Raw genomic sequence first — 24,920 nt, 5'->3', positions numbered from 1 at the left:
GTAATGGGGAAAAAATCTAAAAGATAAAATACAGTTGGCCCTCTATATTGACAGATTCTGCATCCACGGAGTCAACCAGCCACAGTTCAAAAATATTCACACAAATAAGATTCCAAAAGCAAACCTTGCTGGGACATGCAGTTCAGCAGTGTTTGGAGGGCCACACTATTCCCATACCTGCTCCAAAGGGACCAAATCTGCAAAAGTGACAACTAGGAGCAAAATACTGAAGACTGATCAAGACTATGGTCTAGCTGGTAAACTGCAGCAATGAGCTAACATGGTTGCCATCTGATTAAATTGCTGTAAAATAGGGTTAGACATACTCACAGGTGTTACTTTCTCTCTTTAACGGATGAGACCTCAAAGAAAAGAAAGAAAGATGCCACATATCTGAAAGCAGAAGATAGCTCTACTGTTTAGGACAAGCCAGTGCCTGGATTGCATGAGCCATTCCGTTCCATCCATTTGCTTCCTGGAGTCAGGAAATTGCAGTGAAAAGGAGATCTGAACCAGTTCTGCAGGGAAATTTACTGTGATCCAACTGGAAAATATTTAAGGTTGAACTACTGGCAAGTTGCATATCTGACAGGGATTTAACAAAGAAATTCTTTGGAATTGCCCCTGAACAAAAGGTTCAAATATAGGGTATGTCTGGAAAAAGGAGGACATCTGGTCACTCTGAATGAAAGCAGGCCCGGCATCTTTTCATAACTAGTCATTAGATGCAACAAGAGACATCCAGAACCAAGCTTGTTAATAGCAACTTTATTGTTCCACTGGTGCAAAGTCATGATAGGAAGTAGAAGAGTGTAATGCATTTCCCCCTAATTTTACAGCAATGAAGGTTATACATATACTATATAGACCACAATCTATTCTTTGCTTTCTTTTTTTGTCTTCTTAATACTATGCGGAAACAAAAATTATCTTGATAAATATGCCCTGCACACATTACTGGCCCTTTACTGAGTGTCACAGAGCCCTCATATGCAAAATATAGTTTCTGGATCTCATTTTATTTTTTTACTTTTTTTGAGCATGGTGCTTTACAACTCCAAAAACATGCATTAATATATTCTAGTTATGAGAATGGGTAAAAATCTGGCATAAACTTGAGTGGAAGGTGTTTGTTTTTTTAAAAAAAAGATGAAGCAGTATCTGACATACAAGAAAAATGAACATTTTCTGTAAAAACAAACTGAACACACATGCACACACACACACACACACACACACCCTAGAACACTTGCAGATGGAAAGCCAGGCTAGACAGTAAAGGGCTTGAAGGGGGAGATGAAGTGATAGAAGAGCAACAAAAAGAAATCAGAATGTGAAGGAGCAGAGGATTGAGGAAAAGAGACAGATACACATCACATGAATTTTAAGAAAAATGGCTTCAGTCATGCTAATTTTCTGGTGGTATCTATCGAGCTGCTGGTCCAAACAGTACAATTTGGTAGAAGTAGTCCATGTTAAGTGTTTGGAAATGCATCAGGGAATAGCTTGCACATTCACACAAAAAGGAGAGCAAACAGCCTAACTTGGCACTTCCAAAAGGCACAAATCTATGAACTCTAGCATCATCATCATAATAATAATAATTAAAAAAAAACCTCATGGACTTTGTTGTAAATGGAAAGATAACCACTTGGATTAGCAACTACCCAGGGCATTGTGTTAGATTATCAGCCCTTCATAGATTGGCCCTTCGGATTCCGGCGATTCTCTTCTCAAACGCAAATGCTCCAGCGTGTTGTGAAAGTGTTTATTAATCTGTTCTGTTTCCTCAGTTGATTCAAGGTTTGGAAGGTCTTCCCGGATTTTTTGTATAAGCTGATTCAAAACCTGAATTGTCACCTGCACATATACAAAAATGAAAACAAGTTCAGATCAGGAGAACAGTGGACATCTGTCCTAGAACTCAGAAGTAACACATTAAAAGGACTGTTGTTACTTGGTGCCTCTTCCCCTACAAAAACCTACTGGGTGACCTTGGGCAATTCACAGTTTCTCAGCCTCAGAAAGCAAGGGCAAAACCCACTCTGAACAAATCTCTGTGCTAGGATTGCCGTAAGTCGGAAACAACTTGGAGGCATAGCCTTATAAACCGTTTCTAAAAGAACCTGGCAGGGAAACCAGAAGAAAACTCCTTTCCCCAGTCTAATTCAATAATTTAGCTAGTTTGCAGAGACACAGGAGGTATCATGCAAGTTGACATGTAATATTTATCCAGACAACTAAGACACAAATGTCATTGTGATGTGCGGCATGGTGTCACTTACCGCATCGTTCTCCTTCTCGTAAAAGTAAATATATCTGTTCAGAATTTCTATGAAGAGCTGAACTTGAAGAGAAGGATCCATGCACTGATTTGCTATCTTCAAGGCCTTTTTCAAGCACTCCATGACTCGTTTCCCTCCATGAAGCTAAGCAGCACAACAAGGAAGGCTGATCAGTAATCCAGTATCAACACATATTTAACTGAATTTGTACAGGTTTCACAAGAATTTCCTCAATTTCCACATACTTGAGGATGGAACAGACAAGGGAAACAAGATGCAACAGACTGAAAGCCAATAGTCAAAGACATGGTTAGGTAAGCCAGTACATGAACCTATGCACCATTGTTCAAGCAGAATACTGGCAAGTTGATACATGTTATAGATGAGGGTGACCAAGATGATAAAAAGTCTGGAAATCTCGCCCTATGAAGAACAGCTTAGGGGGATGTGTATGTTTTGCTAGGAGAAGATGAGATTGCGAGGTTATATTTTCAGAAGAAAGAGCCACCTTTTTTAGATTGTAAGCTTGAGGACAGGGAAATGTTTAATTAACTATCTGTAAGCCACTCTCAGAGCCTTTCTGGCTGAAGAGCGGGGTATAAATAAAGTAAATAAATAAATACATTGTTTTCTGCTGCTCCAGAGACTAGAATACACACTAATGGTTTCAAATTACAAGATGAGGGATTCCACCTAAACGTTAGGAAAAAAATCTTAACTGCAAGAGCTGTTCAAGTGGAACAGGACACAGAGTAGTGGACGCTCTTCTTCGGAGGTCTTTAAAAAGGGGTTGGATCATGGCCATCTTTTGGAAGCACTTTAGTTATACATTCCTGCATTGCAAATATTGGACTAGGAGGCCCTTGTGGTCCCTTCCAAACCTACGATTCTATGGTTCTGGGGACATTTGGGACAACTTTCATGTGGCCATACTGGTGGAGTGATGGGACTTGCAGACCAAAACATCTAGAGGACACTAGGTTGACTATCCCTAGATAATATCAAAACAGTGAGGAGGAAAGCACAGCTTCAGTCCAATCAGTCTAGGGAAGACCAAAAACCTATTCAGAAGTCAAATAAGTTTGCTGGCATATATGCAAAGAGAGCAGTGTGCTAAACCAGGCTGCTTTGTTTCCAGTCTGTCTTCCCTTATAAGTGGCAGACAACAGTATGAACTAGAGAGCCTCCAACCATCTATGGAGACTCTCGACATCTAAGGAGGTGATGAAAGCTGGCTGGATAGTGCATTCCACACCCTTGTATGTAATATAAATGCCCAAACAGGGCTCCAATCTCCTTTAAATACCAAAACCCTCCTTTAAAATACTCTCCAAAACTCTCCAGCACCTTCAGCCTCTTCTCACCTCTTCCCCATTCTTGTCTGTGTTCCGGCCAGACCAGAAGAGATGGGCGCAGGTGCTGACGGCTCGGCACTGATCCGGCTTCTTCAGCAGTTTGGAGGCCGCCAGAGCACACTGAGTTCGCAAGGGCTCGTGGTTCTCTTCGCCAAAGCATTTCATCCTCTCAAATGTCCCAATTATCAAGGTGATTGCGGCCAGCTGCGCTTTTGAATCACTGATTTCGTCTTCATAGAGAGAGAATGCCTGATTCAGAAGCAAAGGAGGAAATTGGAGGGAGGGGAAGGGAGGAGGAAAAGATGATCACCAGTAATTCTGATTGCCTATTTTTAATTGCCATTTTTTTTTCCTTCTGCAGAACAAAAATAAAAATAAACCAAGCTCTCACAAATCAGTCTTAAGCTTCCTGGGGTGGAGGGAGGCAAAGAAGGGCATATTTATCACCACATTCAAGAGAAAAAGTGCCCAGATAGGGCAATCCAACAAGCAGTCACTTCTGCAGCTGTTGGTTTAGGTCCTACCTTTTGCACGCAAAGCTAGTCCTTATCTAGTAGTCTTCTAGTCTATCTCCCCAAAAGATTTCCTCACACTTCCCCTTTGGCATAAAGCGCACATCTCTTCTCTCATAGGTCTAGTGGCTATGGCACCCTTTCCAGGGTGCAAAAAGGAGCTGCTTTTTGCAGCTCCTTTTTGCATCCTGGAAAGGCCAGATCGGGGCTGTGGCGTGCAGTTGCCACCGCCCCAATCTGGTGAAGATGGAGGTGGCTGCAGGCCGCCCCTCCAGAAAAACAGTTTCCTGAACAGTTTCCACCCCTATGATGGGAAACAGTTGCCAAACAGTCAGGAGATGCACTGCCAGTTGGAGTAAACATATACACAACCAGAAATGGGACCAATAGACCAAACTGGGAAAAGAACCTGAGAAAGTGACTTTTCTGGACTAGTTTCTAAATCCCACTGCTGTCAGGGTTCTTTTGCTCAGAAAAAGGCAGCTTACAATATCTGAGTATAGAAACTGAAGCAGCCTTTCTCCAACCCAAGATCCTCCAGATATACAATTCCCACATCCTCAGAAAGCCTCAGCTTAATGGGCAGTCTGTGTGGGGGATATGGAGGATGAAGCACCACATATCTAGAAAGTGCCCAGGAAGTTGTACTGCATTTTATTTTTAAAAACTCACATTTTTATATTAAAATATCAAATGTATGATATGAAGATCAATCACAGTTAATTCAGTCAAGGTTTCAGCCCAGAACTGATATCAAAAGATTAAGTGATATCAAGATAATAAGTATGTCTAATTTAAATTTTAGCCTACATTTTCAATCTAAATGTTACACACAAACAATTATTTTTAAAGGCGAAACAACGTGCTGACCCCACCTGGGACATGAACTCGTAGGCCACCGTTTCATGGTTTTCAAATCCAATTTCCCCAGCTGCCAATGCCCCTTGGAGGAAGAGCCGTAGAGGAAGTTCTGCCAACTCTGCTTTTATCAGAGCACTGATTGTCTGGTGTGCAAATGTGAAGATCTTCTGACATTTCTTTTCCCATTTGTCATCCTTTATGTAATAGAAATAAAGACAATTCAGCATAAGACACTAGGTCACAAACCATGACAGAAGGAGAAATAAACTTGGTATTTTGAGCCATGTACAAGCCTCCACTTACATATTTTACCTTATTCAAAAGAATCTAAATTCTGCCATCTTATTAACTTATGGAAAGAGAACCTAAAATATGAGTATTTATTATACTTATAATGCCCCTTCTATTACAAGATGGAAATCACAAGTTCTCAGTTTATGCTGGTCAAGCCAAATCTACCTATTTTAATTGCAAGGAGATGGAATACTTGTATAAATCCATTCCAGCAAAAACAATAACAAGGAATTTTGTAACACCTTAAAGATATTTCATCTCCCATAACCTCTTATTGAGAGCTGCCTAAAACATCAGATGCACTGTTGCCGTCCCATCTCTTTTAAGCATCTGCTGCAACAAGAATACCAGGTATGCACTTTGGCTCATCCACTCACCACTTTAGAGTTCTCCTTATAACGGAATGCAAGCTGGTATGCGGCAAAAACCAACGGCGGCAATGTAAAACGAATACGCTGGTTTCCACCTGCACCAAAATGTTTCCGGGCAGTGTTTAAAATCTACCAAAGGAGGGAAAAAAACACATACATTTATCATTTGGTTATTTTAGAATTCAAGATGACATACCAATAAAATGAATTTAAAGCAGTTTTAAATGATATAACTACAAAGATTTAGGCATGACCCTTAGTTTCCCAAAGCTCTGAATTCTGCCTCCAAAGGATGGTTCTCCACAACTGAGGTGCCTCTAATGTGTCCCCACATATATACTGCTCCTACTGGTACCAAGGTTAGGAACCAATGATCCAGTTGTTCTTGATATTATTTGGAAGACAACAGGGTGAATAAGACTGCCATGTACTAGCTTCAAGCCTAGCCTTGTTTTTCAAAGATGGTCAGCTGGATGCTCACTAACAGTACATGAAGCAGATTATTAATCTTTATTTATAAAGCGCTGTAAATTTACACAGTAAATTTACTTGTTCAATAAGTGAATTCTCCTAGCATTCAGGGATACTGCTCCAGAACCTAGAAGCCTCACTTCACTATCACGACTCATAAGAACTGATATACCTTTCTCCACAAAACTGTAAAAACTGCAACAACCCCCTCTCAAAGTTGCCTGAGATCACAAGAGATTGCTATACACATCACAATGAACTCAGTTACCACTCTGATAGCTCCCTGCATTTGTTCTTCACACCAAGAAATTCAAAGCATGATGCATCATGACAATGCAAAAACAGACGAACAATCATTGCTGGAGCCAGGCATTTTGGGCAAGACAACTGCCTCTTAACCATGCCAGCCTGCCTTCTACAAAATGCAGAGGCTGGGAACATTATTTTGGAACTACAGTGCCCAGAATCCCCCGGCCAGCACGACCCCAGAAAAGACTAGAAAGATCTCACATAGGAAATGAGCTGGAACATTGACTCCATTTGCCCTTCCTCATTTCATCTCCGAACATTCAGAGGTATATATGATGATGATATAAATTATGACAATTGGATGATAATCAATGTTGCATCACCTATATGACTGTGTTATTATTCACTATAGCTGCCAGAAAATTATGAACTTACTTTAGTTGTGGTTTTTCAAATTCATGCTCATTAATATTAAAAAACTCTCAATGCATCTTCTCTATAGAAAATGTGTTACAATCTAATGTAGACTGCATTTCATTTCCTTTTAGCTTGCTATGGATTATTTCCGTTATACTAACTATCAAATTGTAATGGCCTTGAGTTAAATGCAACCAAAAATTGGCTATTCACTGTGACTGATAAAAGGATTCGGCTGAATCGTCATCTTTTTGAAGCAACAACTGTGCTATTAGCATAGGCCAGGTGGCATTCAATGTGCATTTATTAGAATTTCATATACTGTATGTCTGTGGAAAGATGATTCTGGAGCCTCCCCTCTCTTTCATTATTTAAAGCCAGCATTTTTCACAAACTGTTCCTGCAATTTAACAGAAACACTAATGACTCACTGTGGTAGAAGATGGTTGAGGAAGTCATTGTGATTTCCCACCCTTTCATTTCCTCTTTTCAGTAACTTAGGATGGAGTAGAAAAGCAACAATGGACAGTGACCCCCAGGTCTATCTGTAGTATGCGTTTGAAAATTTTTTTTAGAGAAAGAGCCATCTTAATGTAGCAGTTTAAGAGCTACGTTTGAGAAGCCATGCTTGCTTGGATGCCTCAGGCTTGCAGAGTATCTCTTCTATTTGGCCCTTTCTGGCCAAGTTCCTTATTGGGAAGTAGTGGAATATAAAGTTCCAATAGCATACTTACTTGAAGATCAAGACACAGGGCACAGGAAAGGAAAGGTGAAGGTAGCCAAATAGGCAGCGAAGCTAGGTGCTTTCCCAGTGCACCCACATGGCCAAATAGTAGCTGGGCAGAGTTATGCCTAGACATTGTTCACCCAGCACCATGATGTCTAGCAAAACTGTTGTGTAAACAGGTACCTGATATCTCCTTATGCAACACTGGAAAAAATTCTCTTTGGTAGCATAACTCACACATTACATCAGCATAAACTCTCAAAAGAATTCTTGGCCGTATGTAATAGTTTAAGCCCTTCCTGTGGGTATTCTGAATTTTACACTTGAGCATGAAATTCTGTGAATGAAGATTTTATATCAGTTTGTTCATCTGCAGAACATTCTCTTTTACTAGTTTATTTTGCACAATTCTGTCTATTTTTTCAGTCATACAATGGCACGAGAACTACGAAAGGCATCAGAATTTCATCCCAGAAGCAGAGAAAACTATAGGAGTGTTCAAAGTACAATCCTTCAGATGCTGTTGTATTGCAACTCCCAGCAGCCCAATCCACCACAGCCAATAGCGAGGAGTGCTAGGGAATTGTATTCTTACAACATCTGGAAGGTCACACTTTGCTCACTTTTGGCATAAGGCATCTAAAAACTTATCTCTTAAAAGATGATAGGTAGAGATTACAAAGAAACCAAGCCCAGTGATCAAAACTTCACCTCTTGCAATTTTCCTATGGAACTCTGATAATACACCCCACCTCAGGCCATACAGGAGACTTTACCAGGAAGATTCCACATTTAAGACAAAAGAGAAGGTGAAAGAGGAAAGCCAGCACTGACAACATGCTCTATAGATACTGAAATCTGTGTTTTGAGTTTGATTACAAACACACAAAATACACACTGATCAGAGCAGCACAGAAACCACTCTTTAGATGAAGTGGCAAACAAGCAGTTTGCAGGTCATGTGTGATTCTTCACACAGCCATTTTTGCACATATATCCCCCCCCACACACACACACAGACACCATGCCTTCATTTGTTACCACCACTAAAAATATATTTGCTTCCCTTTTGGAAGGGATGGAGATGCTTCGCCCTGCAAATTAGCAGGACTATATGGTGTGGGAGCACATTCTGGCACAGTAATATACCATAGAGAGCCACTGCAGTTGCTGTTAGATCTAACAGCAATGGCCAAATATCACTGCTGCAGTTGTGTTGGGTTAGGAGTGGTCCAGTGTATCCTCTTTTTCCGTTGCGCCTGAGGAAGTTGCATACCCGTGCTCCAGATGAAACGTTTGGATACACAACATTTTTTACTCTTAAAAAAGCCGTACCAGGTACTGTTGATTGGGATCATCTGAACGAAGGAGGTGAATGAACCTGCCCACAAGGCCCTGCTCGTCAGCAAAATCTTCAGGGTCAGGATCTTCAGCCGGCTGATCAGGCTGGTCCTGGATCAGCGTCGACACAAGGTTCATTATAGAATCCACCTGTGGAACACAGGGAACATTTTAATAAATCTGGTTCAAATTAATCAGAGTTCTGAAGACAAGGGCAACAGAAATGAAAACACCTACTTGGTTCAGAGAAACACAACTCAAATCCCATTAGCTCCAATGGGTTTTCTGCAACATTCCAACCTCAGAAATCCCCCTCCCTGGAGAAAGTAGGGAGATGTTCTGGATTCACACAGAATGTAGAGCTAAGGCAGTAGGTGGGGGAATCAACAGAAATCAGGGAGGTACAAGCGTGGCATAGTGGTTGGAGCATTCTCCTTGTCTCTCTTGCAAGAACTGACTTCTAGTGGATTTAAAAATCATTACAATGCTGGCAAGATTGAATTTATCTATTCAATTATTATTTTTCTCCCAGGATGGGATCCAAGGCAACCAGAAGGAGTCTAAAGTAGTCATGGGTAGAAGTTTGAGTGTTGGACTACAACTCTGGAGACCAGGATTTGATTATCTGCTTGGCCATGAAATCCACTGGGTGACCTTGGGCAAGTCACACTCCTGAGCCTTAGGGGAAGGCAATGGCAAACCTCCTCTGAATAAATCTTGCCAAGAAAACCCCATGATAGGGTTCCCTTAGGGTCATTATAAATCAGAAATGACTCCAACAAATATAACAACAACAGAGCATTTACATTCTTCCCCCAACATCTCCAGATGTCCAAACTACAGTCTACTTCCTAAATAGTGGAGAGATATTTGTGCCCATGAATTGCAATTGTTTTGTTCTTTCTTCGAAACTTGCCACAACCTGACATCCTAGAGCTCACAGACCAGAACTGGTCCATGGATCCCACTCCGAGTAGCACTTCTCTAGAGGGTCACAACCCTTTCCCAATGACACCACCATTAAGTGGGTTCCTGGATTTTGTTCAGCATCTTTTCTGTTCTTAAAAAAGGTCCCACCTTTTTTGCCATTGGCCCCCCTGTGACCCATCAAAAACATCTCTGGATATGAACTGGGCCTTTGGACTGAAAGGGGTTCTCCATCTTTGTTTTAACAAGGGTTTGGAATTAAAAGTATATTGGACTTTTCCAAATCAATAAGTTGACAAAGGTGTAATTTTCAAACAATTCTATATTATAAACAGCCCCTTGATTATTGGTCTGTTGTTATACCTGGTCCTGAGAGACAATTTCTGTGTTGTAATCCAGCACGTTGCTAAGTACGTAACAACTCATGCTCTTCCTGGATTCATAATCAAAATATTCAAAGAGTGGATGGAAATGTTTCAGTTTCAAGACAGTAAGGGCGTTGTTGTAGGTGTCAACAGGGATTTTCAGAAGTCTTGTTAGTTCTTTTGAAACAGCGCTGCTTGTAGCAATACTAGAATGATAAAAGTGGGAGATAACAGACTGGCAAATATTATGTCTCATACACTTAGGTCCATTTGCTTAAAAGTCATTATCTCAGGAAGCAGAAAATAAATATCAAATCAAAGCAATCTTCACGCATTGCAAACATTTAAACTGCCAGCTGCCAAGCTTGAAATTATGCAGCAGCAATCCACTGTTAAAATTATTTTGTTAAACAAATATTAGGCACTTATTTAAAAGCCAGCCTTTGGGTAAAATCAGAAAGGTGCAGCTGGCATTGGTTCCCCATCACTTCACCCCAATTAGCAGAAAATATATCCTTCTATTCTGTTAAAAAGATGGCATTCACTTACTGCTCCAGGTTAAGTTTGTTGAATATCTCCACTGTCGTCTCCAACACTTTGTCTACATAGTCGACCCGATCGGGGTAGCATTTCATAGCCAAGTTAATGAGAGAGACTTGTAATGAAACCACATCCTCCGAAGGCATGTCCTGCCTAGACTGAAGTGTGAACAATAAAGAAAAACATGCAATTTTTACATTATATATATTATATTTAAATTTTGGTTTAATCCCAACATCACCCTTCAAGGCTGTATATATAAAGGAGTGACAGTGTTATTACACAGCAGCGAGTCCTATTACACAAACATGCTAGCTCTACCCTCTCTGTCATCATTTCTATCATCCTCCTCCTCTGAAGGAAAACCTCCAGTATGTGTGGAGTCTCTCTACGCAATGCAGAACAGTGATTTTCCAGCATTCTGGGTTGCTTGGGGAGCTTTCAAGGACTAGTGAAGGGTCCCTTCTTCAGGCTGTCATCTTGCATGTTTAATACATACAGACACCTGAACAGGGCTAGGGCGAGTGACATATACCAGACAATGAACAAAGGTTGCACTGAGATTTTAAAAATAATTTCAAATGTGTGAGTGTATTTAAAAAAAAAACCTGGAACACTGATTTATTTATTTTCAAAGATGGTGTAATATTTTCAGAGAGGATGCTGGCCAAAAGTGATCCCTAGAGATACCTAAGTTGCCCACCGCTGCTGTAAAAATTAAGGGTCTTTTTAGTTGTGTCTGGAAACCGATAAGCTGTCAGCATCTTACTGCTTCCAAACTTTGGTGAAGTGCACTCCAAGATGAGAGAAGAACTGTCACTCCACTCTGGACCAAGCAGTGGTCAAAACTCAAAAATAAATTCATCACTCAAAATTGCACCCCTGGACCACAGTAAGTAAGATGAAAGCATCTCCACTCCCAACATACCTGTATGACAGTGGCCACCTGTTGGGAGAAGATGTCAAAAAGTTTTATATCAGCCGGGATGCCTGGTCCATCCTCTCGGTGAGCAAAGAGGGCAAGCCTAAAGCCGGAATAAAAGATTTAATTTTAGAAAATGCAAACTCATCCTAGAGATAATGATTCAGAACAAGTTTTCATGTAGACTCTCCCCTGGGTATCAGGGTACTCAGCAAGGGAACTTTGGTTCAAAACAAAAGCTGGGATTCTTATGGGAAATGCCTTCTGATCTTTGCATATCTTACATGTATATTCTGACCATATTCCTATTATTGAAAACAAGACGGCATATAGGCATTGACAAGACCAAGACATTCCCTAGCTTAACCAAGGCAACAGCAGCATATGCCAACAGACTGCCCACGGTCTCCATCCACCAGGGACTTGCAAACTTCTCATTTGCAGAATTAAACCAGTAAACTGAACTACAGAACAACAATCAATCATATCAGTCCTCCACTTAAGGTTCGTTAATGTATGGTGAGGCTACGGCAAAGGTGTGGTCCTCCAAATGATGGTGGACTGTAACTCTCATCCTCCCTCACAACTAGCTTTGCTGATTTGGGCCAATGGCAGCTGCAGTATATGAAGGACCAAAATGGCTCTCTCCTGCACCAGAGTAAAATGAGGCTATTTTCACCAGCGCTTCCTCTTTCTTGCAGCCTTTCATTCTCCAGATCAGTATTCAGAAAGTGCTGGGTCTAAAAAACCTTTTAGACCTAAAATTACATTCAGTAGATCCAAACTGATGTTCTGGGTATGCGCAACATCATTATGCCTTTTTAGAAAGTAATTGCCTTTTCATTAAATGTTGATGATGTGAAGCATACAATGGGGGCACATTCAGCTATTACAGTGGCCCTCGGTATCCACAGGGGATCTGTTCTGGAGCCCCCCTCATGGATACCAAAATCCGCAGATGCTCAAGTCCCATTGTCCTTAATGGTGGCATGGCCCTGCAGCTGCACCACCATTAAGGACAATAGGATTGGAGTCCCCTCCTCCCCTCCTTCCTTCCCTGCTTCCTCTGAGACTTCTGCCCTGGCTTGGCCAGCAGGGTTCCAAGGGAGCCAGTACCAGGGCTGAGGCTTGGCTTTCAGAGCTCAGAGGCTCCGTATCAGGTGTTCGGCCTGGGGACGGGACCCCGAGACTCAAGCCAAGGCTATGCAGCAAGCTCTGCCCCCAAAGCCAAGCTGGGGCAGAAGTCTCAGAGCAAGCAGGTAAGGAGAGAGGGAGGGACTTTTGTCCACAATGGCAGCGCGGCTGTCATCCACGGGCTTGCCATCCGCAGATGTTAAAATCTGCTTATAAGGAGGGCCCACTGTACTTTTGTTGTTGTTGGATACATTAAAATCTATCGGTTTTGTATTAGAAATGTCATTGGCATTTGTAGATGCCTATGTTTTCTTAAATTACATTCCCGTGATGTGGAATTTTACTGGGGTTCAATGTAACTAGCTTCTGTATGCTTTTACTCTTTGGGATACAGATGACTGTCACATACTTCAGCACAAACCGGGGGAATATCTATTCAGTGTTACATCTGCACTTCTGATTATATTAAAGAAAGATGGACTGTTTACACCCACAACTGTCACTATTTAATGCCACAGGGAGAACTGAATGTTCCAGGAGAGAATTGCAGAAGAGATTCAAGCATAAGTACAGAAAGCAACCAAAGGTTACTTCCTCCACATCACATAATTGTCACTTTCAATGGCTAGGTAAACTTCTAGTGAGTCAGAATATTTTTTTTCCAATTCAGAAATACTCCCAAAGTGTGAACTGAGTTTGCTTCAGGCAGCTGAGTCACAGATTTCCTACACACACAGAGATGATACACATTTCTCTTCCTTTCTTGAAACTGCCCTTTTGCTCAGATTTGTATAACATACAATTTGCATGCAACTATACATGTGCTTGTCATTACACAGTAGGTGGGAGCCACATGGCCCTTTTGTTGGATTGCAACTTCCAGCATTCCTCAGTGTTTGCTATGCTGACTAGGGCTGCTAGGAGTTGCAATGCAACAATTCTGGAAGGCCACACATTTACACAATGGATGTATTCGCACATAGTTTGTGTTCACTATGGCTTGATTAAGCTACAAACCCCATAGCATACACTTAAAAGACACATGGCTTGTCTTCCCCATTTCTGGTTAGATTCTCAATTGCCCTTTTTGCCAGGTGTTTCAGGGTGGTTGAGCCGGGGGAAAAGCACAGTTGTAGAGCTGCCCAAGGAGAGATCAGGCCGAGAAAGGAAGGAAGAATGCCCACATTAGCAGCCTTGACCTCGTGAATAATCAAAAACGTGAGTCTCAAGGCCATGAATATGGAGGGCCGACTGTACATAATAACCAGATTTCAACAAGCTACACAGGTATGTAATGATATGCCAACATAGTCAGGAAATGCAAACAGTTCTTTGAAAGAATGCCAATAGAAATCAGCAGCCAGCCTAATCCAAAATCACAAAATCCAAAATCACAAGAAGGGAAGTAGGGACAGCAAAGGAGTAGTTACCAAAATATGCCCATATCTCTCCACAGCTATCAAAAGTTAACACCTCACATGCAGAGAGAAAAAATTTAGCTGGTCAGTTCAATCAATGTGAAATTCTACACTCCAATTGCCTCTGCTCCCCATCTCACTTGCCACCAACGTGAACAACAGCACGTAACAAATTACCCTCCTTTCCCAACAGCATATTACTGATCCTGTCCACATGGTCAATCTGGACACAACTGTCTCATCCTTCCACCTTCCCAAATGTTTTCACTCTCCATATCAAGGACAGGCAACATGGTCTCCCCCCGCCCCCAGATAATGCTGAACTGAATAACCCTCACCACTGATAATGCTGGCTAGGTTTGAAACTGCTGTTCAACAACAGCAAAGCTGATATTGTGCATCCATATTCTTCCAGCCAACACATATGTCTCCTTCTACTTATAGATATAAATTTCTCACCCACTTATACTTTTCTTTTTCATTCACTTTTCCCGTACTTCAACATTTATTCAACCTTTACTTGAGGTCCTTTCTTCTTAGCCTGTTATTTTTTATTGTCCTTTCTTCTTCCTCTGTCCACTCCAATTCTCTATTCTTACTGTTCAACTAACAGCATAAATCTTCTTCTGACCTTAATAATATTGCTTATAAGAACTTTCAAACTTGCCTCTCCCTTCCCCCACAGACATTCCCCTGTTTAAACTGTCACCACTTCCAACCTCTGACAAGAAAACGTACATGCATTTTGTGACATCGCAGAAGCTCCACCAATCACTGGGAGAAAGGTATCAAGAGCAGGTTTTTAGCTTACAGTGAAAGAGTAACTTGTGGAAAGAACATGGAAATGATGAAGAGGGAAAAGGGAAAAAAATAAGTTTGGTAGATACAGTATACCTACAGATTCCTGCCACATCCACCCAGAAACATTTTGTACCCACCTATCAATTAATGCAATGATGATATTTTTCACATTCACGTTTTGGTGTAATTCTGCACATGCTCGAAGAAAAGGATTCAAGGTCTGCAGGTGGAATTCATCTGGGAAGACCTAGAGATGGCAGAGATCGCAGTCAGGAAGGGATGGGTTCAGCCAATGAACATATCATGTGAGAAACACATCACAGTAGTTACAGAATGAACATTCCAGAAGGCCAAGTTGTCAAAACTTTGAACAAAGATCATTCCAATCTTCTACCATTTGTTACATAGCTCTGGCTTCCAACTTAAACTGATCTCGCTATTACCCTCCACAATCTTGTAGGGGTAGGGAAAGAAATGCAGAGTAAAAAACTGTGCCTTGCACCAGACGAAAACTGTACCAAAATAAAATGTACCACCTGGTCCTTAATTCCTGTTTTAGTCATCTCAGGAATGCTCACAGCCTGTAAAATATTACCAGCCACATTCCAAACCAAGGTAAGGAGGCTTATTTTCCCTTTTGCAGAAGGGAATATATTTTTGTTCTGTGATTTGTGTATAACTATGCTGACTAGAGCTGACAGAATTTGTAGGCCAAAAACATCTAGAATGTCTTCGTTGCCCACTCTTGCTCTAAAGAGAAATTACAGCTCATACAATGAGAAATTACGGCTCATACCAAGTGGGAAAGAAATTATTCTGTGGCTTGCAATTAATCAGGCTGTTATATTAGCACAACTTCTGGGAAATATCACTAAGCAAATAACTATCAGGCTCTGAATGTGCATGTGCAAGTCTCTTAACACTCACTTCTTTCCTTCTTCCCCCCATCTGGACAAATTCTGGCTCTCAATCTGAGATGGGTTGAAGTTCCCAGTGCCTCTGATGCTGGGAATAAAATTTGTATAGGGAACACATATACAGAGAATGTATAGTGGACCCTTCCCGTATGTGGGGGATCCATTCCAGACCACCCACCACCATATAAAGGGAAAAACATGTATGCTTAAGCCCTGTTTAAAATAATGGGTGTGTGCTCCCACGTGCGACAGGGGTGTGCACGCACACCATTGTTTTAAACGAGGCTTGCTTTCCGCGTAAGGTTAAAGCCTTGTGTGGTGCACCTGTGTATGGTTAAACTGTGAACCAATGTGTGCTCACATGTTTCTGCATTCAACTGTATCCCATTAACTCAACCTCCTGGATTTAGGAGCAGTCCAAACTGGGAAGTCCCAAGGAAGTGACACACTGTAAGCTGTTATTTACTGCCATTGCAGGTTAACCATGCCTTGCTTGTAGCTCACCTGAATAATACATTCCATGAGATATTCTTGAGCTAGGGCATCCCTGCAGTTCACAACTTGCTCCAATATACCAGGCAAAACAATCTAAGAATAGAAACGAAAGCACTGTATTATTATTTTCACCCGGCCCTTGAAGTCTTATCTGCTCACAGTACTATATTCTCCACATGGCTCTTTGGTTCTGCTTCCTTCATTCTCACCTGCTTGTATCTTTCCACATTGACACCTTCCAACTGACTGAGACGAACCAAGTTGGTGCCCACTAAGATCCTCAGCTCCTGCCTCTCACGCTCCCTCTTCTCCCGATCTCGACTGTGACCTTGATGCTGCATTCGCACCCAGAGCTTATTCATCTCAGCAAAGTTCAGCAGCACAAAGTCCATGGAATCACTAATGTCTCCAGTTGTTTCTTCACTATAAGTCAAACAAACAAGCCTCTTAATGCACAAAAAGGACGTGCGATGATTACTTCTGAGGACATGGGTCTTGCTCATCTTCACAAACAGCCAATTCTCTAGATCATGAAAAAAATGCTCATTAAAAAGTTCTTTTTGGACTAAGCTTTGAAGCTTGAAGAAAGGATTTGCCTCCACCTGAGAATTAAATCCATTCAGAGGCTGATGGCAGAATAGGAAGAAAAACTGTAAAACTGAACATTTCAACCCATCTTTTTCAAACTCAAATAGCTGAGGTTTTCCTCCCAGAAGAAAATGATTGTTCAACCAAGAACATTTTCTACACACACCAACAATGCATGGCTCAGTTCAACATTAGACATGGTGGGTTAAATTTGCTGGAGAGCAGCTGGTTTTATTGGTGATCTATCCTGAGTGGAGGACAGGAGTCCTGGCAAACTTGACCACCACTTCCTTCCTCAACTGCAGGTCTTCCTCTGCCTAGAACAGAAGGTAAGGGGCCTTTGGCCAAAGAGGTGTTTTGGATTTCAGCTCCCAGAAGCCCTATCCACTATAGACAATGAAAGAGGAATTTAGGAGCTGTAATTCAAAACATCAGGAGGACAAAAGGTTTCCCACCCCTGACCTACAACAACTCAGTTGAGAACAGGGGAAAAATTTGTTTCACACACGAAAAGTCCTTCTAATTTTGCCTCTTTATCATAATCCCAAAGCCATATTAGGATGACTTGGTAGAAAAGAGAGACACTATAAAAAGTGATGAGTTGTGGCAAGCCCCCTTTTTATTTTTTGCTTCTAGGAATGTTGATTTTTCAACTTAACACTGGGCACCATCATTTGAACAACAACCCCCCCCCCAAAAAAAATCCTGTCAAATGTTGAGGTGTCTACCATGATTTCCTGTTAAGTTATACTGCCCCACCTCTTTTTTCTTCTAGTGATCCAAAATAAGCATTGCAATTTGGGCAACAACCAAAAAGCACTATGTTTTATGAGTTGTGGCTTTTATAGACAACCCAACACACCCACCTTGTTATTATTAGAGATATTCTTCATCCTCATAGCACCCAATGCAGGGTTCCCAGTGACCCACTTAGTTTCAACACACCTCCAGGGATGAGGCAGTTTTGCTCCAATGTGTATTACCTAATGGATTCAACATATTCTCATCTGCAAATGCTACACTTTCACCCCACCATGCTTTCTCTTACTCTGTCTGTTCTCCATCATCAGGCAAAATATTCCGTGTGCACTGAAGGAGGTAGTTGCGAAGAAACAGGCCTCGCAGAGGATGCTGAACACCACGACACATTTCCACCAGGTCTTTTAAGATGTCCTTCCTGGACTGTGGGAAGGACTTCACATAAACCACCCCAACTGTTATTAGTAAGTAGCTAGGAAAAGAGAGAGAAATGGTAATTAAGAACAATTAAGTCAATTAAAAATGAACAAGGCACTATACCGTCTATTTCCAGTGTCCAATACGCTGCAAATGCTATAGCCAAAATGACACACAAGAGGGAAGTATCGATGTGAAAGGAGTGGAGACAACTACCTCCTGCTCTCCATGAGCCACACACAGGCTAAATCCAATTTCCAGTTTCAATTAGACCAAACTAACTTAATCTATGGGATTTACATAAGTGCTGAATTACTATGCAAACATTACTTCAGCAGACACACTTTTGTGGGACCAGCAATTGGAGCTAGCTCACTATATCCTCAAATAAATATCTACACTCTAGATTCAAACTGACTTACAGCCGTGGAATGATGTTTCCAGCATACTGGACCAGTTCATAGAGATCTGCTACTTTCCTTCCCTTGGCAAATTCATCCGTCAGGTACACCTCCAGGTAGTGCAGTTCATCAGAGATAGCCATATCTTTTTCTTGCGATTAAGGACTGAGACTGATGCAGCACAGATGTATCCTGTGTGAATGTTATCACCCCACAATTTGCAGAAGAAATCAACAGCTTGGAAAAACTCAGAATCTAAAGCAGCCAATGCAAACAGCAAGGAAATGGAGCTGACATTTCAGAGGGCAAAAAGGGATTAAGCCTGCAAGCAGAGATAGCAAGGCAAAAGGCAGATACATAAACTTTGAAACCTGGCCTCTTGACAGTTATTAGTTGAAAGAACCGGGGGAGGCCAGGTTGTTCACAGAAGACCCAATTTTGGGTTAGTCGCTCTATGTCAAGAGCACCCAGGGAAGAAGACAAAGGCTGCTGCCACACTACAGAATTAATGAAGTTTAACACCACCTTAACTGCCATGGTTCCATCCTACAGAATTCAGGAGTTTGTAGTTTATTGTGGAACCAGAGCTCTCTGACAGAGAAAGGCTAAATATCTCACAAAACAACAAATACCAGAATCCCATAGCACTGAGCAATGACTGTTAAAGTGGTATCAAATTGCAGCCAAAGTGAGCATTAGGATTCCAGAAGGATCCTGACCTGCCTGTACAAATGGAAGTACATTTCCTATCATTTCTACCTCCATCATGTCCTCTGTGGCTTCAATACTCTGTAATGGTGCTGCTACTGTAAACCAAAGGTTGGACAGATTTCAATCTTAAGGAATCTATATGTGGTTTATTTTTCCACCAGAAACCATGATCCACCAAATGGACCCCACTGCTACAAATGGACTCAAAATTAAAGAATTCAGAATCCAAGAATTGGTTCTGAGTGCCAGGTTAACTTCAAAAGCCTATTCATATCTACTTCACTCAATATTTACATATTTGCTATGCTCTACACATATCATATGTGACAGATTTTGCTGCTGCTGTACTTTAAAAAATTGGAGGGGGCAGAAATCTCATCTCTTCCCATCTTTGCTACAAAGAGGTTCTGCCGTCTTAATACTAACATTAATACTGAATTCTTGGACTAGCTCAGACCTGGGGAATATTCAGCCCTCCAGATGTGTTGGCCTATGATTTCCATCAGCCACACTCAGGATGAGCAATATTAAGGGACCATGGAAGTTGCAGTTATCCAGATCTACACTAAGGAATCATTAGACAATCTAAAAGGTACAGTAGATACAGTGCTTACAAGGTCACATCGCAGCAACAGACCCTTCCTCTTTCCTTTACCTCTCACATTCCTGAGAGGTACATGTGCAAGAGGCTAACAATGGTATTGGTCTTTATATCTGGTGGAGATGATGAAGTGTCATCTCAACCTCCAAACCCAGGAGGGCAATGTATTGACAGTGAACTAGGATCACTGAAGAGTAGACTGAGACCACGATCAAGAGGATACAGAGTTCATAATAGCTCTTTGGAGATAGCATTGAAGTCCTTAGCTCACCAAGCATGTTTGAGGCATGTTTCAAGGCATCCATGAGCTTGTTTTTGTCCTAATGAAACACAATAAGAATAGTATTATTGGCTGTGTTTGATTTTTGCAACAGTTTAATAATGTACAGTGGGCCCTTCCTTTACGTGGGGGAATTCGTATGCTCGAGCCCCATTAAAATTAATGGTGCGACACATGTGCCATTACCCCTTCCAAGGCATGCCAAGGCTTCTTCCAGTGCAGCTTTCAGTATATGCTGAAAGCCATGTATAATGCACCCGCGCATGACACAGGTGCACTGTAATACCTGTACAGTATTCTGTTTTTCTTCTTCCATTGAGCTCAAAACAAAGTACAGTCCTCCCTCTGTTTTCAGTCTTCAGACTCGCATGCCTCACTTATATGCGAGGGATGAACAGAAGGGGAATGAACGGGACGTGCACTCGTGGCATGTGCCCCCGCGCCTATATTCAAGCCAATGGGGCTTGAATATAAGTGAAACTCCATTTTTGCCAGGTGGTTCGGAACGGATCCCCGCGAAAAAGGAGGGATGACTGTACATAACTTTCCCCACTGCCACACACATATATTTTACTCTGACAACAGCCCAGTGAAGTAGGACAGGTTGAGACAAAGAGCAACTGGCTCAAGGTTACTTATTTTCATGGCTCAGTGGGGACTAGAACCTAGATCTCCAAATCCCAGTCCAATATTCTAACCACTTCACTACACTGTCTTTTGAAGCTCTAGCAGAAAATATGAGCCCAGAAGTGTGTTCTCAATAGTTATCCATTTTCAAGACAATATACCAATCTAAACTGTCAATGCCACATCCCTGTATGTCTCCTTGGAAATGTTCCCCCAAATGCCACCCATTGTTATGAATTTTCCCATGAGTTTAAAAAAATTGGAAATTCAGAAATCTGTGTCAATCTTACACTGGAGAGAACAGCAGATCCAGATCTAACTCTGTCCATCTCTGCTAATAAGGGCCTTGCTGACTTTCAAAGAAAAAAAATTCAAGAGCCCCTCCACAGGAGGTAGAGGCAGAAAGGAGAGAATGTACCATTCCTCTATTTCATTCTTTTTCCCAAGCCTTCACAACTCAAGGTTTGATTACATTCATGCCTGAAGCAGCCCCAATACACGCAACTGGCCTGTTACCAAGATGTATCAAATATTAAAAGCAAATGAATCTTTACAAAACCTTTTTGTGCACTGAATGAGGACAAAAGACCTAAGTTCCCTGTGTCTTACCAAACATCGCTTCATTTGGAAAGACTGGACCTTGACAGCCTGAATGGCTTCATCCAGGAGCTTCTCTTGCTCATCTTGAGGAGACTGCTGTGTTGTCGGCTACAAAAAGAAGGTGAGGGAGAGAATATGTTATCATCATCATCCAGAACATAAAGAACAGAGGGTGTTAGATCACACTGAAATTCCACCCAGCCTGGCGTCCCTTTCCCCCCAGTAGTCAACCAGATATCTCCAAGAAGCTCATGCACGGAGAGTGTGAATGCAAAGGCCTCTCCCACTGGGGCACTTTCACACTACATAATTATAGCTCTGTGATTCTACTATAACTGTCATGGTTCCATTCTAGTGAATCCTGGGATTTGGATCTTATGAGGGGTATTTGGAATTCTGATCTTATCTAAATACCACCATTGGCTCATCAAACTACAAATCCCAGGATGCCATAGAATGTTGCCACTGTAGTTTATAGTGCTACAGTTGTGTAGCATGAAAGGGCCAGGCCCCAGGCACTCCCAGAAATTGCTATTTACAGATGTACCAACTATGAACATGCTGGTTTCAGATAATCAGCACAATTAATTGGCTAATGCTTGGCTTCTCTTCCACCTCTGTGCATTTACCTAATCCCCCTTCTAAAGCCATCTGAGCTTAGCTACCATCATCACATCTTGTTGTAGCAAATCCCATAACTTAATTATGCATCATGGGAAGAAGTGATGCTTGTTTCTCTTCTTGGACATATCATGACTGCCCAGATTGATCAACAACACATGGTTCTGTGAAAGTAGAGTTCTGCAGGGCCAAAGCATCCAACTCAAAGGAACTTACCTAAGTGTTGACTTACTAAGTTTGTTTGATTATTTATTTATTTATTTATTTATTTCCCGCTCTTTTCCCAGGACTGGTTCAATGGTTCATATTCCCAGTCCTAAGGACTGGAACATGGCTTTGGCATGGCTTTCAGACTCTTAGGACGCATACATCATTTAAACAGCATACCTCCAAAGTGACCTGAAGCAGCTTTATTTTGGCCTGTCTGTATGGGCCCATTGCTATCTTTAAATTCCTGAAGGGATGCCATGTAGAAGATGAAACACACTTGTCTTCTCCTGCTCCAGAGACTAGAACATGAGTCAATGGATTCAAAACAAAAAGAAAACAGATTCCATCTAAACATTAGGAAGAACTTTGGTTTAGATGGCTCTTGTGGTCCCTTCCAACTCTATGAGGATGATGGGAAATAAAGTCCAATACGTTTAAAATGTTATTGCTTCCCTCTAATCCTGATATAGGCAATTGATCTTCACTATTAGATTTGGGCATTTGCTAATACTGGAAAAAACAAAACAAAGAGAAACCCACTCATTCAAAAGCAAACAGCCATAGGGTAAAAGCACTGTCTCTCTTTTCTGGCTTTCATGATCTTGCCTACTGAGAATCTCCACTTTCTCCTTGACCACACTGTCAAAGGTTGGAGTTCAGGAAGGTTTATTTTATTTACTTACTATTTTATCATTACAATCTGCAGAATTTCCCTTTGGCCATGCTTACAGGAGTGTTCTGGAAGTCACAGACAAACAAACAAAAACTATTTTTCCTAGCTCTGCCAAAAGATACATACGCAGAGTAGACCTCATGATGTACTAATTAGAGCAGCATCCTTTCACAATAATTTTAATTTAATTTAATTGACTCTAGTAAGTCGTTTTAGGGAGCCAATTAAAGCAGATTAAGGATAGGAGGCGATTTTTCCCCCAGCCTTTGGTCACTAAAAGTCTAGATTCTCTGCCCTAGCAGGTTTACTTCTGGAGGAAGGGTCCCTTCAGAAAGAGCTATGATTCATTCATTCATTCATTCATCCATTCTTTCTTTCTTACCCACCTCTCTCCATGGATCAATCCATACAGTGTACAACAATTAGCAATTATTTACCAATGAACTAATGGAGGAGGGCAGGGAATATTCTCCAATCCCATATCAATGGAAAATAAAGATATTCTTAGGAAGGAAACACCATCCCCTTCCAACATAATTGTTAATGCGAACAGAACATGCATGTTTACACCAAAATAACTGCAACTGTGTTCAGGAATGCTTACTCCTAGGTGAAACTTGGAATATATCTTATTGTTGTGTACCTTCAAGTCCTTTGTAATTTACAGAGACCCTAAATCAAGTTTAGCAAGATTTGTTCAGAGGAAGTTTGCCATTGCCTTCCCCTGAAGCTGAGAGAGTGTGACTTATTGCCCAAGGGCACCCAGCGGGTTTGTAAGTGTGCAGAAAAACAGTTTCATATTATTTGCACCTATGCAAGTGTGTGTGTGTGTGTGTGTGTGTGTGTATGCTTGCATACCTCACACAGACAACAACTGCGCACACTTAAGTGAATATAAGTCTCACTTTGTCCAATAGGACTTACTCCCATGTAAGGTGCTTTGAGCACCGGGGCTGCAACTTGGGAGACCAGGGTTCGAATCCTGGCCTTGCAGAAGTCACTCTCTCTCAGCCTCAGAGGAAGGCAAAACAAAACCCCTCTGAAGCAATCTGGCAAAGGAAACTCAGCGCTAGGGTCACTTTAGGTCCAAATGACTTGGGTCCCAAACACACTGCGGAAACCATCCAGTTTGAGACCGCTTTAACTGCCCTGGCTCAGTGCTGGGGAATCCTGGGAACTGTCCTTCACTGAGCTCTCTGACAGAGAAGGCTAAATGTCTCACACGAAACTACAGTTCCCAGAATCCCCCAGCATTGAGCCAGGGCAGTTAAAGCGGTCTCAAACTGGATTGTTTCCGCAGTGTGTTTTGGGCCTTGGAGAGGTCCAAGAGAAATGCTCAAAGTGTGTCTTGGAAAGTTTGGCTTTAAGGGGAGGCTCTTGAATGGAAACGCTCTGGGCGACCTTGGGCAGGTAGGTCACACTCTCTCAGCCTCAGAGGCCTAATAAAAGCCCATTGGACACATCCTGCCAAGAAAGCCCTAGGAGAGGCTGGAGGGTGGCCCTAAAGGCGCCTTGAGAGGCAGCTGAGGCCCAGAGGTCTAGCGCGGGGCTAGGGCTCTGGGTTCGAATCCAGCCACACTCTCTCAGCCTCTCTGAACAAACCTCGCCATAGCGGTGCCAAACCGGGTTACCCCTGCAGTGCGGACGCAACCTGAGCCTCCGAGGCAGGCCCGCCGCCCCCTTCCCTTCCTCTCCTTGCAAAGGGAGCTTCTCCTCGGCATAGACTCACCATCGCGGACCCACTTGCGCCAACAGCCCCGACGCAGTCCTTGACGGCCTCCTTGCCTCCACTCCCTCCCCTGTCATGTGACTCAGGACCCGCCTCTCTCCAAACCCCGCCTCCCTCTCCCTCCTCATTGGAGGAAACTCCACTCCTCGATGGCGATTGGTCGCTTTTCCAAGACGGGCGTCCTCCTCAGCCAATGGGGTCCCTGCTCCGCTTCCTTGACGGATGAGACGTCTCCTTCTGCTGCTTCTTCTTCTCCTGTTTCCCACCCACGCCCTTCCTCTGCTCCTGACGTCACGCTCCG

At 42.1% G+C, this 24,920-nt stretch overlaps 1 protein-coding gene across 1 annotated transcript; it reads right to left on the bottom strand.

The window, feature by feature from the left end:
- Window positions 1-753: 753 nt before the first annotated feature.
- On the bottom strand, window positions 754-24,683 carry LOC149305892 (vacuolar protein sorting-associated protein 35). The gene is made up of 17 exons (XM_089539636.1): window positions 24,620-24,683; window positions 21,396-21,494; window positions 20,103-20,199; window positions 18,589-18,712; window positions 18,039-18,221; window positions 16,612-16,825; window positions 16,412-16,495; window positions 15,128-15,237; window positions 11,644-11,740; window positions 10,725-10,873; window positions 10,174-10,381; window positions 8,878-9,033; window positions 5,685-5,807; window positions 5,028-5,207; window positions 3,650-3,889; window positions 2,286-2,429; window positions 754-1,860 (listed from the first exon to the last, which is right to left on the bottom strand). Exons 1-17 carry the CDS (start codon window positions 24,620-24,622, stop codon window positions 1,681-1,683), a joined length of 2,391 nt encoding a protein of 796 aa, XP_089395762.1. The 5' UTR covers window positions 24,623-24,683; the 3' UTR covers window positions 754-1,680.
- Between the last annotated feature and the right edge of the window lie 237 nt (window positions 24,684-24,920).

The sequence above is a fragment of the Sceloporus occidentalis genome, unplaced genomic scaffold (assembly GCF_023333645.1).
Source record: "Sceloporus occidentalis isolate IW3139 unplaced genomic scaffold, rSceOcc1.0.p SCAF_10, whole genome shotgun sequence".
In the NCBI taxonomy this organism is placed as follows: Eukaryota; Metazoa; Chordata; class Lepidosauria; order Squamata; family Phrynosomatidae; genus Sceloporus; species Sceloporus occidentalis.
The sequence above is the reverse complement of the archived record's forward strand: the minus strand, read 5'-3'. Positions and strand labels throughout refer to the sequence as shown.

Excerpts from the sequence above, each read along its gene's own strand:
- LOC149305892 (XM_089539636.1), bottom strand. Across the intron at positions 16,826-18,038 it reads GATGATGGAGAACAGACAGA|TGAAGAAACAACTGGAGACA; the intron begins GTAAGAGAAAGC and ends TTTGACTTATAG. Across the intron at positions 11,741-15,127 it reads ATCATTGCATTAATTGATAG|GCTTGCCCTCTTTGCTCACC; the intron begins GTGGGTACAAAA and ends TTCCGGCTTTAG.